The sequence below is a fragment of the Pristiophorus japonicus genome, chromosome 3, assembly GCF_044704955.1.
Source record: "Pristiophorus japonicus isolate sPriJap1 chromosome 3, sPriJap1.hap1, whole genome shotgun sequence".
Classification (NCBI taxonomy): Eukaryota; Metazoa; Chordata; class Chondrichthyes; family Pristiophoridae; genus Pristiophorus; species Pristiophorus japonicus.
In genome coordinates, this window is record NC_091979.1 from 67787477 (window position 1) to 67800615 (window position 13139).

General features: G+C 40.1%; 2 protein-coding genes across 22 annotated transcripts in view; one reads left to right on the plus strand and one right to left on the minus strand.

Annotated features, from left to right (window-relative positions):
• Window positions 1-5005, minus strand: part of LOC139259744 (R3H domain-containing protein 1-like) — a 164581-nt gene extending 159576 nt beyond the window's left edge. For 8 of the 18 annotated variants that reach the window (XM_070875405.1, XM_070875401.1, XM_070875402.1 and 5 more), the window contains exon 1: window positions 3849-4694. The gene's annotated coding sequence lies outside the window, so the exon portion shown is untranslated. Of the gene's footprint in view, window positions 1-3448; window positions 3470-3520; window positions 3592-3848; window positions 4698-4917 lie in introns of those variants that run through there. The other 10 variants (XM_070875410.1, XM_070875406.1, XM_070875413.1 and 7 more) reach the window with 8 other exon arrangements.
• A 109-nt stretch (window positions 5006-5114) lies between these two features.
• The window catches only part of zranb3 (zinc finger, RAN-binding domain containing 3), a 186126-nt gene continuing 178101 nt past the window's right edge, over window positions 5115-13139 (plus strand). For 2 of the 4 annotated variants that reach the window (XM_070875416.1, XM_070875418.1), the window contains exons 1-3: window positions 5115-5222; window positions 7335-7411; window positions 9423-9610. In XM_070875416.1, the coding sequence (XP_070731517.1) occupies window positions 9441-9610 (170 nt within the window). In that variant the 5' untranslated portion in view covers window positions 5115-5222; window positions 7335-7411; window positions 9423-9440. The other 2 variants (XM_070875417.1, XM_070875419.1) reach the window with 2 other exon arrangements.

Sequence of the window (13139 nt, forward strand, 5' to 3'; positions counted from 1 at the left end):
CGCATTTGCCCACTCACCTAACCTGTCCAAGTCACCCTGCAGCCTCTTAGCATCCTCCTCACAGCTCACACCGCCACCCAGCTTAGTGTCATCTGCAAACTTGGAGATATTACACTCAATTCATTCATCTAAATCATTGATGTATATTGTAAATAGCTAGGGTCCCAGCACCGAGCCCTGCGACACCCCACTAGTCACTGCCTGTCATTCTGAAAAAGACCCATTTATCCTGACTCTCTGCTTCCTGTCTGCCAAATAGTCCTCTATCCACGTCAGTACATTACCCCCAATACCATGTGCTTTAATTTTGCACACCAATCTCTTGTGTGGGGCCTTGTCAAAAGCCTTTTGAAAGTGGAAGTACTATTTGAATCCAAGAGAGATGTCAGAAGAACCTCCTTAGATGTGGAAGTACTATTCGAATTTTTATAGGATTTGGGTTCAATAAATTTAAGAATTGTTGAGAGTACAATTGTTTGGTGTGAAAGAGGGTGCTTTGACATTGAAATGTTCTGGATGAGAAAGCCTTGCTGAGAATTCCAATAGGCGAAGAATGACGAAGGGATGAGCTGTCAAAGGTAAGAGACAATAGTTACTGGTTGGGCTTCTGAAAGGCAGCACAAAGAAGCTGTCTCTGAAGAATTGGTAAAAAAGGATTTTAACTGACCCACTGAAGGGCATAGGTGAAGATGTAGTAATTTAACTGTTGCAACAGGGCTGGAGACAGTTAGCACTGAGAGCATGAAGGAAGTCAATGAATATAGCGTGGAAAGGTTCATAGGGCTGTTCAGTGAATGTCATTATTGATATGGAGCGGAGAGAGACAGAGACCTGCAGAACCTGTGAGGTGATGCAAAAAAGGCGAGAGGCGGCATCACTACAACACAGACAAAAACAATTTGACAGGAAACTAGAATGCAACGAACACAGCTCTGGTTGTAGACCTTAAGATGGTAACCTGTGGAAGTGCAGTGCTCGACACCAATACCTTTGGTGATCTCCAAGGTGATGACAAATGCATCAACAGTATGCAAGAGAAAATCCCAGTCTCAGACAGCCAATCAAAAATGTTAAAGTTCTCAGGCAGACTGCCTTGAAGTCGTTCCAGAAGTAGGTTGAAGCAAAAGAAATGTTCATGGTTTAGTACTCAGGATGGCCTTCAGGGATTATGCAATTTTGAAAAAAAAAAAGAGAGACTATAGTGGTCTACTCATGTTCTTCCATGGAATGGTTCAATGTGGGTTTTCACCATGATCTTCCACACAAGAATATTCCTGACCTCAGCCAGACCTATGTTACATCACATCTGGATCAACTGGGCCTGTATTCACTGGAGTTTAGAAAAATGAGAGGGGATCTCATGGAAACAAATACAATTCTGACGGGACTGGACAGGACAGGTTCGATGCAGGAAGAATGTTCCCGATGTTGGGAAAGTCCAGAACCAGGGTTCACAGTCTAAGGATAAGGGGTAAGCCATTTAGGACCAAGATGAGGAGAAACTTCTTCACTCAGAGTTGTGAACCTGTGGAATTCTCTACCGCAGAGAGTTGTTGATGCCAATTAGTTAGATATATTTAGATATGGCCCTTACGACTAAAGGGATCAAGGGGTACGGAGAGAAAGTAGGAAAGGGGTACTGAGGTGAATGATCAGTTATGATCTTATTGAATGGTGGTGCAGGCTTGAAGGACTGAATGGCCTACTCCTGCACCTATTTTCTATGTTTCTATGAGGGGATACAAAGATTGAACAGAAAAATAAAGTACAAAGGAAGTTAAGCTGCTGTGATACACTTTTTAATACCCTTCTCAACAGCCCCATTGGCAAAGGCAGGTCGCATGCAATCACACTTGTAGAACACCGCACAAATAGTGCACCTGAAATGTCTCAATGAGGAAGTGCATACAGCACTGCATTTACAGATTTAAGAACATAAAATGACAATCAATCTATGCCCTTTATCACATCATGACATCTAATAATTTGAATTAAATTTTGCCTAAAATACCTTACATAGTACATAAATCCATGTATCTATCACTGTGTGAAGTATTTTTCTTCAAATTATATGTTTCACTATTTTCCACTTATTTCCTCTGATCCTAATTTGATTGTTTTATGTTAAATGTTACAAGATAATAGGTACTTAGAAATTCAACATTTGCTAAAAATGGATTATCACAAAACCCACCATAATAAAGTTGGTGTTCATACATACAAAATTATTTTATTTTTGTCAGTTGTTGAATCTAAAAAATTAAGATTCTTCATAAATAAAATGTACATTTAAGAAGCAAAAAGAGCAAGATGTGCAATTATTTAAAGGTATGAGTTAGTAACAGAGAGTAATCGCTATAATCCATGAAAAGTGAGTCACTGTTCAGGAAAACATTTCCAATTACACAAGGCCAATGCATTTTAATTGTCTGTAGTAGCTTCTAATATGTAGTATAATGTCATTTTCTAATATTCCTGCAACTTCAGATGGCTGTAAAGCTCTTGAGCTTCATTCTCACTAATTACACAGTTATACCATCTTCCGTGATCGTGCTGTATCCTGTTAAACATTTCCAGTTGCCCAGAAAAATGAATTTGCCTTTTTTTTTTAAAAAAAAGGGCCACCTATATCCAGACATATTTTGTATTTCCATTGTCTATCTGCAAGCTGTATGTCCTTACCCACGACATGCACTAATCAAAATTATGTTTCACTGCATACCACCTTACCAGGATTCAGCACATTCAATTTACACTGTTCCCTTTTTATAAATGCTAATAAATAAAATGCCCGAGTTGCAACACTATGTACCGGAAATCAAGGAAAAATGGGACCCTTCCTGCTCATCTTCCAAGCACAACTCCGAATCTATTCTAGTCTATACCGGGGGTCAGTGAGCTAATCATAAAAAAAGACAGAATTCAAAGATGAATAATTCCAGTTGCAGAGGATCTTAACTCCAAGATATAAAGATCAAAGAGCTTGTAAAATACTAAAAACCACGACAATGATCAAAATTGCTGCCGACTAAAATTAGATTAGCATTAAAAAATTCAATATATACGCATTAAAAAAAATCACAATCCTATTTCTTTAAAAAATAGCATTACTGACTCGTTTTCAATGAAAATCGGTTATCGATTTCAGTTTAAAGGCGGTAAGATTATGTCTGATGTACTCGAGTCCTATATATACTGGTCTATTTTAGGATCCTCAACATCATGACTGAACCTTGTTTTATCCATTACCCAGATTTAAAACACATTTCTTTCTCACGATCAACACTAGATTTTAAAAAGCAAACCTCTCCAATGAAAATTGTGAACGTTTAGGTCTTGATAACAGTGCCAGGCTATGAAACCAAGCCGAACTCTCACCTGGTTTCAACATGTCGTACACTCGATAGCCACACACACACACACACACACGCGAATGTATATATAAAACCTCTTAAGAGCACAGCAGATAGAAAGAGCTGAAGCAGTGAAGCATCCTGGCGAAGAGTGTATGCGCACGTACTGTCCGTTCGAAATCCCCGGGTGGTTACTGCATCTCCCCCCCAGCACACGAGCTGGTATCTCGGCCTATTGGGGGGGGGGGAAACTAGGCCGCCGGGCTAATTTTACCCAGTCAAACCTTTCCATACGTCGCTTCCGCGAATCCTTTATTCGCCCGTCACCAAAAACGGTGATGACCTTCTCACTGTGCGTGGCGCACATTTACCACAAGGGCTTTGTAGAATATATATATATATAATCTCTGATTTAAACCAAGGGGATGAGCCCTGAGACAAAGCTGATCAAATGTATTTTTTCCCCAACCAACAACAAAAACAAAATTCACTTACCGGCCTCCCAGGGAGAGGATTTGTTGCAACGAGTCGGGAGCATGGCTAAACCCGGCCCCCCGGCCGTTTTTCTCTCTCTCCCCACCGCTGCTTCACCAATTCCAACCAAACCCGATGGAGGAAGCGGTGACGCGGGCCGACTGGCAATGTCAGCGACCAATCGAGGCCGCAGCAGCCGCCGAGAACCCCGGGCTTACTCTAAATATAAATGTTTAAAAGGCTCAGGGGGCTACACCCAAAACCAGAGCTTCCCACTAATATTGCGCACAAGTCGTTCTGAAGCTGTGCTGGCTTTGCACACGAGACAAGTCAAGTGTGTGTAAAAAAAGGAGCATCTGTAATCTACAGAACATCCATTTGAACTATTATCAAATGACAGGCAGAGGTGCGTGATCAGCACACCATTGTACGAGTAAATATATTACTTGGGAGTGCAGCAGATTGCACTCAGATTTTGATTCCCATGCATGCTCTTTCACTGTACTGTTGATTTTTGCTCCCTTTTGCACCCAATTGTCCAACAATGTCAACCACCACTGACTGACGCCTGCGACAAACACAGCCCAGATGCACCGACCTGCAACAATTTACAGTTTACACCTATCTACAATAATGCTGGTTTATAACATATAATGTGACAGATTTCAACAGGTTGTCCTGACAATAATTTGCCAACCCCACTAAATCCTGTTTGCAAGCCAATAAGTTCAATTTTTCAGCCACTGTGACTCATCCTCTTTCCCACAGCTAAATATCATATTTGGTTATTTGTCAAATTATCAATTTTTTTGAAGCAGCTTATTTTTGGTAGTTTTCTACCATTCTCCCTTGGGGCCCGCGGCAGCCGCCAATCATCAGGCACAATGGTGACCCTGGGCCAATGAACGACGGCCGGGGGCGGGACCAAAGCCGCCATCACGTGAGGCGGAGGCAGTGGGCGCTCGAGCTCCGGCGTCCGCCGCCCAGTGCGGTGGAGCCTCTTCTGAAGGCTGACTGTCGGTTAAAAAAATAAAACACACAAGAAACAACCTGCTTTACAAGACAGACACCCACTCAACCTTTTACTTACCATCCGGGAACCGTACGCGAACTCGTCCAGCGACCCAACAGAAAAAAATTAACCCCGACAGCAACAAAAACAATAAACCTGAAATCTATAGAACTCCCCCCCCCCCCCTCCCAAATACTGACCCGGCAATCGCCGCCCCTTGCGCTGCGTCATCACGCCGTACGTCACTTGGTCATGGTCGGAGGGACCACGCTGACGCGGTGACGTTTCGGGCTAGGTTTGAGCGGGCGCTTCTGGTGCTAAGTGTGACAATGTAACAATTCTTCTTGGGGGAACCTTGCTTGCTTCTTTTGCAGCAAATTTCGGTATGACGTTTCCAGTTACAATCACTGCTATTTTTCCTTGCGAGATAGTTCCAATACTTTGGAAACTAAATTTGGTGCTGGAAGGTGATTTTTGTGTGTTGAAATTATTTAATGATTCTTCGAAAACTGTTTTATGGGACAGCAATGTTTTTATTTTTAAAGTGTTTTAAATGTTATTTACTTTGCGTACATTTGCTGTAAATCATCGACTCAAGTGGTTTGTTGACTGATGTATTGCATAGAAGTTGCCTGTACAGTACTACTTCGCATGGTCGGGAGGAGAGGAGAGAACTGACATGGTGGAGATCTGTTGAGCTAAATAGTTGTAGAGCATACAGTGGCTATCTGGATTATTTGGAAATATTTCTAATCTCGCCCTTTATACTGGAAAATGAAGTCGTGATAATAGAGCTGAAACTTGGCTATTCCATCAAACAATTTAAATTACTTTCCCAAACTGTTGGCGACGCTCCTTCAACCTAGTGACGATGCGAAATGCTTATTGTCACAATAGTTGCTATATTGGGGAGAATTTCCAGACAGGCTTACTCTGGAAGTCTGCTTTAAAAAATGTCAGTACCATGCTCTACGCATCTGGTTATATTTTCTTTAGACTTGTGCATCTTTTTGTGGGGGAGGATATTTCTCCACTATTAATGTGTTACAGAATGTCATAGTACCTGGAGATATTTTGGTCTATTGTGTGTGCACCATCTCTGAAAGGGCTACAGTATGCTCTTAATTTAAAGTTTTTAAAATTCAAATGATCTGATAACTGATTTTTAGCATAAAATTCCTACTTGTGTTATTTGCATTGCTTAACACAAGCTGTTCATAATACAATCATTTGTGAGAAAATAATGTTGCATTATCGAGAGTAGATTGTAACCACTCAATTCAATTTTGGTGCCTTTTCCCCATAACCTTTTTAAATGTTCATTTAAAAAATATATTTTACCTGCTTCCATTTTAAAACCTGTTGTGGGTTCTGCTGACATTGCAATATCTGGTAAGGCATGCCATGTCTGAACAACCCTCTGGTCCAAAAAAAACCCTCCTAACCTTTCCCTTATTATTTTTGTGATGGTATTTATGGCCCCCCAATTAATGATTCACTGATCAAGAAGAATAGTTATGATTGGGTAAATTAGGATAAACTCAATTCGGAACACCCTATCCGATTTGCTTTGAAGGTGTGATTTTTTAAAAAACTTCGAGTTTCTCTCATCTCAAATTCCTGCTATCATCTTTGTAAATATCTTCTGTATCTTTTTCATTGCATTGATATCCTTCCTGTCAGCTGCCCAAAACTGAATACACTGTTTTAGCTACAGCCTAACCAATGATTTGTATAGATGTGGCATTGCTCCTTTCCTTTTGTACGCTGTACCTGTATTAATAATATTTAGGATTTGATGCGTCTCATCAACCTGCCCTCATATTGAAAAAAATTTGTGTATCTGAACCATTAAGTCTCTTTAAAAGTTTTAGCATTTAGTGTATATGTTCGGTTTATTCTTCATCTATTCTTCCTCCCAAATATATTACCTTGCACTTATCCACATTAAATTTCATAAAACATCGATCTGCCTAATTTACTAACTTTTTGTCCTCCCGCAGAAGCTTACAGTCGTCTTCATAGTTGATCACACTCCCTATTTATATCTGCAAACTTTGATTATGGTATCCATATATCCAGAGCTTTATACATAAATTCCAGACATGGAGAAAATAATTATCATCTCCAAGATAAGGTTAGAAACTAAATTTAAAAATCACTTTTGCAATAACATCATTACTTTTATCCAATTTTTTTTAATGCCTTAACTGAAGTTTTCATTTGAAAGCCACAGAATCTTCCAAAAGCCTGGACATGTACTTGATATTTTTGTACAGAGTGCTGATTGTTGGCTTAAGGCCATGCAGTCTGGCTATGTGGAGTATGTACAGTTTCACAGGATGCGTCAGTATCATTTAAGATAGCCTTATGGTACATTTATAACAACATCTATTTTGTTGTTTTACAGAACCGTTGAGAAAAAAAAGCTAGAGGACAAAATTCAGAACATTTTATTAAGATACAATTTATATTGATTTTGTTTTAATACATAGGCTGTGTGAGTTGCAAGTGTACAAAGATGGACCAGGGCCACTGAACTTTGAAACCGAGACTGACCCTTGCAGCATTGGTAAGTGTTACTACAAAGTAATTACCTCTTTTTTGGGCTGAGTTCATTGGAGACGTGCCACTGTACACCGATTCCCAAGTTTCAGGGAGTTATAGTCACTAATATGTGTGCAAGGACGACAATAGGAAAACATCTGGATAAGACAATATCTTTTTAATTCGAGCTTAGAATCAGACCAGTGCTTAGAGATGCAGAATCAAAGAAAAGCTCATAAATAGATTCACATGGCCGAAAAGCAATTAAATATAACTAAAAATGAACATGTGCTAAGATAACCAAGGGTGCTGTGTAATACTGATCTCTTAGTTCAACGAAAAAAAACGCTCTATGGTGAGGAAATGAACATACAAACTGCGTTATTGATGTTATTGGTTATTAGCTTTTCCTTATATGGAGTTATCTTTTAACTTTGGTATAATCATGTAATAATGCAAAATATGTTGATTGTCATGTAGTGGGGTAAGAGGGATGTATAGAAGTGGCAAATTGTAAGGAGAATTTGGACTCGAAGTGTTCGATCAGTCTGAATACTGAACTCAGAACTGTAATGTGTTTGAATCTTCAAACTGTATTGCCCAGTGTGTGGTTATAAGTACTACATAATTGAATGCAGGCTTAAGCACTGTTGCATGTGCTATATACTTAATAAACCTATGAAAGCTTCTTCTCAATGTTTCAAGAATCTTATTGATTTTGAGGAATAGATCAAACATCTCATCATAAATAAAACCATTATCTAACACAGATACGATTTCGCTTTTACAGATCTGTGCCAGCTGTCCTTGGTCAATCTAGATGAGTATTAATGACCTATATTATGGCCAATAGAAGCTTACCCATTATTTTTGTAAGGCTTTTAGTTCAGATTTCCTGAAGTGGTTGTTTTTTTCCTTTTAACTTGTAGACCTGTCCATTGCAATTTTTTGTTTTTAAACTGTTCCCGTGCATTCTTGGACTCATTTTGTCTCCCAATCCAGTACCCTTGATGAACGAAATGTTTGTAATCACTGTTTAATAAAAAAATATTCTACAGATTTATAGACAGAAAAAATCCGAAAAGGAATTCTAATTATTTGTAACAAAATAATTTTTCAATTAAGTAGAAGCTAAGTGTGATACAATTGCTTTCAACAATTTGTCTCCTGTTTAGTTTTATTTAAAACTTCTGCTGAGAAGAAAGCTTAATTACCTGTTCTTTTTTTCCTTCTCCATGTCCAGTATCAGAGAAGCCACAATCTTCTCTACTTTTCTCTCCCAAGTTTTACGGAATCCAACAATCTGGATTTCAAACATAGCAGCAAGTCATTAATGCAGTCCATCATGGATCATTGTCCATTTTGGTTCTCCGTGCAAATGGGTAATATCAGAGACTGGAAATATGCTGTAGCTGCCAAGCGAGGAGTAGGCTTGTATTAAAGTTACATGATACTGATGGAACATTTACTTTACATTGGTTGCATGCAGAGAAATATAAGTCCATTCTTTATAAATATTTATAATTTTGTAATAAAAGTATTTACGATTTTGCATAGCGGATCTTTTCACATGAAAGGGAGTGAAGGCCATAAGGGTTAAATATAGTAATTGATGATCAAATGCTTCATGCAACACTCGAGTGCTGTTTGAATTATCTGTGTAATTTAATCCGGTAGAGTTCAATGATATTCTGTTGTTTTTAGGCTGGGTCAAATTTAGTTCTCGGTTTGATTTTTTTTACAGCTGTTTCTTGTTCCCCCACAAAAATAACTAAAGGTGTTATGCTGTGCCAGAAAGGAACCTCCCAAAAGTCAGATTATGGCAAATATCAGTGTTGTAATTAATGTTGAGTTCTGAAATTACAATCTGGCCTGCAAATACATTAAAATTTCCTTTTTGGATGCTGATGTTTGTAACAAATCCAGTGTTCAGAGTGACAAGTGTTAAAGTTCTCTTTGTAATCTGTAATTAAATATTTTCTTAGCAAAATATCAATAACAAGGCCTAATTTATATTCTAACATTTTAAAATATAGCCAGTGGTTGAAGAAACCATGAAGAAAGTCCAGAAGCTTCAGCAAAGTCCTCCCTCTTTATTCTTTAAGAACAACTGCTCAGAAGATGAATTTGACATCCTGTTGTCAATGCTGCCCGAAAAGCTCAATCAGAGATTACTTTCTTTCCAGAAAGAAGGCATCAAGTTTGCCATTGAGAGAAATGGCAGGTAAGCAAAATTTTTATCAATTTCGTTTTGTGATAACAAGAACACATATTATTGTATTTTACCAGCTGACCTCCTAGGGCATTGCACATGAGCAGTCTGGAGCATGCGTGAGGTTTGTGTGTAAACGTGGCCTGCCCCTCAAAGGCATGCCAAATGTACTCTAGGAATCCAGGTAATTATAGCTGAGACCAAATAGTCAGTAAGTTGCTTGTAAATTTCAAGCTCGAGGTCACTGATTGTGTTTTTTTTTAAGGTTGTTTTACTTTTATAATAAAGTGTGAATCTCATGTGCGACAGATGCAAGACAGTTGCTTTTATTGGGGCATAGAATACTGGAAAATAAAGTTTTGGAACCTAGCAGCCTTAAAAGTACTGTATAGTATAATTACACATTTTTATACATTGCTTCAAAACAATGTTCTAATGATTATAAATATAGTTGATAAAGGTAAAATACACTTGACTCCCAACAAGGCTTTTTGGTCACTTATGCAAGTGCATTTCCAATTCCACCATGTCCTAAGCTGCCAGGAGCTAGGGCATACAGATGTTATTTTCCTCCCTCTTAGCTGAAGTTATTTAATATTGTTATGGCTGACCAATCATAAATTACACCTGAATGGTGACGTGTAATTATGCCACAACAACAACGTGCATTTATACGTGTCTTTAACATAGAAAAATGGATCCAAGGCACTGCACAGAGGCATAAAGGAAATAATGAACTCTGAGCCAAAAAAGACGCTATTAGGAGGGGTAACCAAAAGCTTGGTCGAAAAGGTGTGTTTTAAGGAGGCTCTTAAAGGAGGTATAGTGCTAAAGGAGTGAATTTCAGAGATGCGCTGGCATCTGATTAGCAGCTGCTTTTGTTTGAGCTGTAGATACCCAAAGATCAATTTGCAATCTTTTGCACCCGTTGAAATTAAGGAGCAAATTCCTGCCATAAGTGGATTTTGTGTAGCTTGTGGCAATGTCGATTGATAGAAATTGAGTTTAGCAATAGTACAGGATAGTGTGTGTGTGTGTGTCTGCATCTGAGAATGTTTGGGCTGGGGTGGGGTGAGAGGCATGAATACAGTCTATATAAAGATGAGCAGAATGTTCTTTTCAGACAATTAGCATAAACGTACATAGTATCTTCTGTTGCTGCATTTAGTATTCCAGAAAGTTGTTGTACTCAGTAGAAATGATCTTTTGTCTGGCAATAAAGGTTATAAAAAATGTACTCATCATATTAGCTGAGAATTATCATTGCATTTCTAATGGATCTGTGAGAGTCTCCCAGGAAGTCCATGAGGCAATAACTACAGATGAATGTCGGAGCAAACTTGTGTTGCAGCCATTGGGACAGTGGAGTAGATATGAAGACCTGCAAAAAAGGCACATTAAAGTTTTTATTAATTCTTTTGCAGCGATTCCCTAGGCCCAGACCTTTTTTAAAAAAAAATAGCAGAGTGATTAGCGGTATTTTTGGCGCAAAAATACCGCTTTCGCTGTTTTAAAACGTGAGCGGATTTTGGAACATATTCCGGACGACCCCTCCACGGATTTGGGAGGTCGAACCTGTACCACTTTATATGGAGAAAAAAATTCCCAAGATGCTTCACAGATACAGTAGACAATTAAAATTGATGCCAAGTCAGGAAGGAATTGGAAAGAGTATCCAAAGGCTGGGCCAAACACATGGGTTTTGAGGAGGTTTAACAAAGTGGAGAGAAGGGAAGACAGAGAGCTTTCGGGAGGGAGCTCCAAGCAGTAGGACCAAATTGGCTGAATGCTTTGCATCCAGTGGTGGAATGATACACAGAAGGCCAGATTCAGAGTTCTGGAGCATTCAATGGAGAATATAGGGGTGAACGAAATCACAGAGCTGGTACGAAGCAAGGCTATAAAGTTACTTATCAATAAGTACAGGTTGAGCGTTCGAAATCCGCAGTGCCAAAATTCGGAATGTTCCGGACACCGGGCCGATCCATGGCGGGATCATCCGGAAACCGGAAAATGTTTCCAAATCCGGAATCCTCCTGCCTCAGCGGCCCGACTTTGCCCACCCCGACTTCGGCCCGATCTCGCCTTGGCGGCTCGGTCCGACCTCGCCCCAGCCCAACTTCGCCCTGGACCTCCGACCTGACTTCGCCCGCCCCGGCCCTCCAACCTCGCCCCTGCCCGACTTTGCCCCAGCCCCGGCTCCCCCCCTTCTCTCTTCACCCCCCCCCACCCCCACCCCTTCTCCCCTTTACCTTGGCCCAGACAAAGATGTTCTGGATATTTCCGGATTTTGGAACGGCCTTGGTCCCGAGGTTTCCAGATTTTGGATGCTCAACCTGTATAATGATTTTGAATTTAAAAGGAGGAAGAGGACAGAATATGGGCAGCAGAATTTTGGAAAGCAGAATGTTCTTTTCAGATAATTAGTGTCAAAGAATACAATAACCAAGAGTTTCTGCTTTGGGCACAGTCGGCAATCCAGACACACATTGTGCTCAAAATTGCTCTAGTTTTAAGATCTTTTTTTGCTCAAGATTCCGCTTTAAATCTTTTGCATATCGTTGAATGTAAAATCTTCCATGAACCAGCTCAATTATAGAAACATAGAAATTTACAACGCAGAAGGAGGCCATTTCGACTAGTCCTGGAGATCCCCCTGGCCGTATTCGATTCCTTGCAGTACTTGCCATTGTATCTGCGCCGGCAACAAGAGGTTATCCAATCTAATCCCAATTACCAGCTCTAGGTCCGAAACCCTGCAGGTTACAGCACTTCTAAGTGCCCATCCAACCATCTCATAAAAGAGGTGAAGGTTTCTGCATCCACCGCTCTTCCAGGCAGTGAATTCCAGATCCCCACAACCCTCTGCGTAACATAGCCCCCCCTCAAATCCCCTCTGAAATTTCCACCACTCACCTTAAAACTATGGCCCCTCGTAATAGACCCCTCCACCAATGGAAATAGGCCCTTACTATCCACTATGTCCAGGCCCCTCAATATTTTGTACACCTCAACCTCCTCTATTCCAATGAAAACAAACCCAGCCTATCCAATCTGTCCTCAAAGCTAAAATTCTCCATTCTCAGCAGCATCCTAGTAAATCTCCTCTGCACCCTCTCTAGTGCAATCACGTCCTTCCTATAATACGGCGACCAGAACTGCATGCAGTACTCCAGCTGTGGCCGAAAAAACAATTTAAGCATAACCTCCCTGCTCTTATATTCTATACTTTGGCCAATAAAGGCAAGCATTCCGTATGCCTTCTTAACTACCTTATCCACCTGGCCTGCTACTTTCAGTGATCTGTGGACAAGCATTCCAAGGTTCCTTTGTTCACCTACACTATTAAGTGGCTGACCGCTTAATGTGTATACCCTTTCCTTATTAGCTCTCCCAAAATGCATTACCTCACACTTCCCTGAATTCAATTCCATTTGCCACTGCTCTGCCCACCTGACCATTAGATTGATATTCTTCTGCAGCCCATGACTTTCCTCTTCATTATCAACCACACAGCCAATTTTAGTGTCGTCTGCAAACT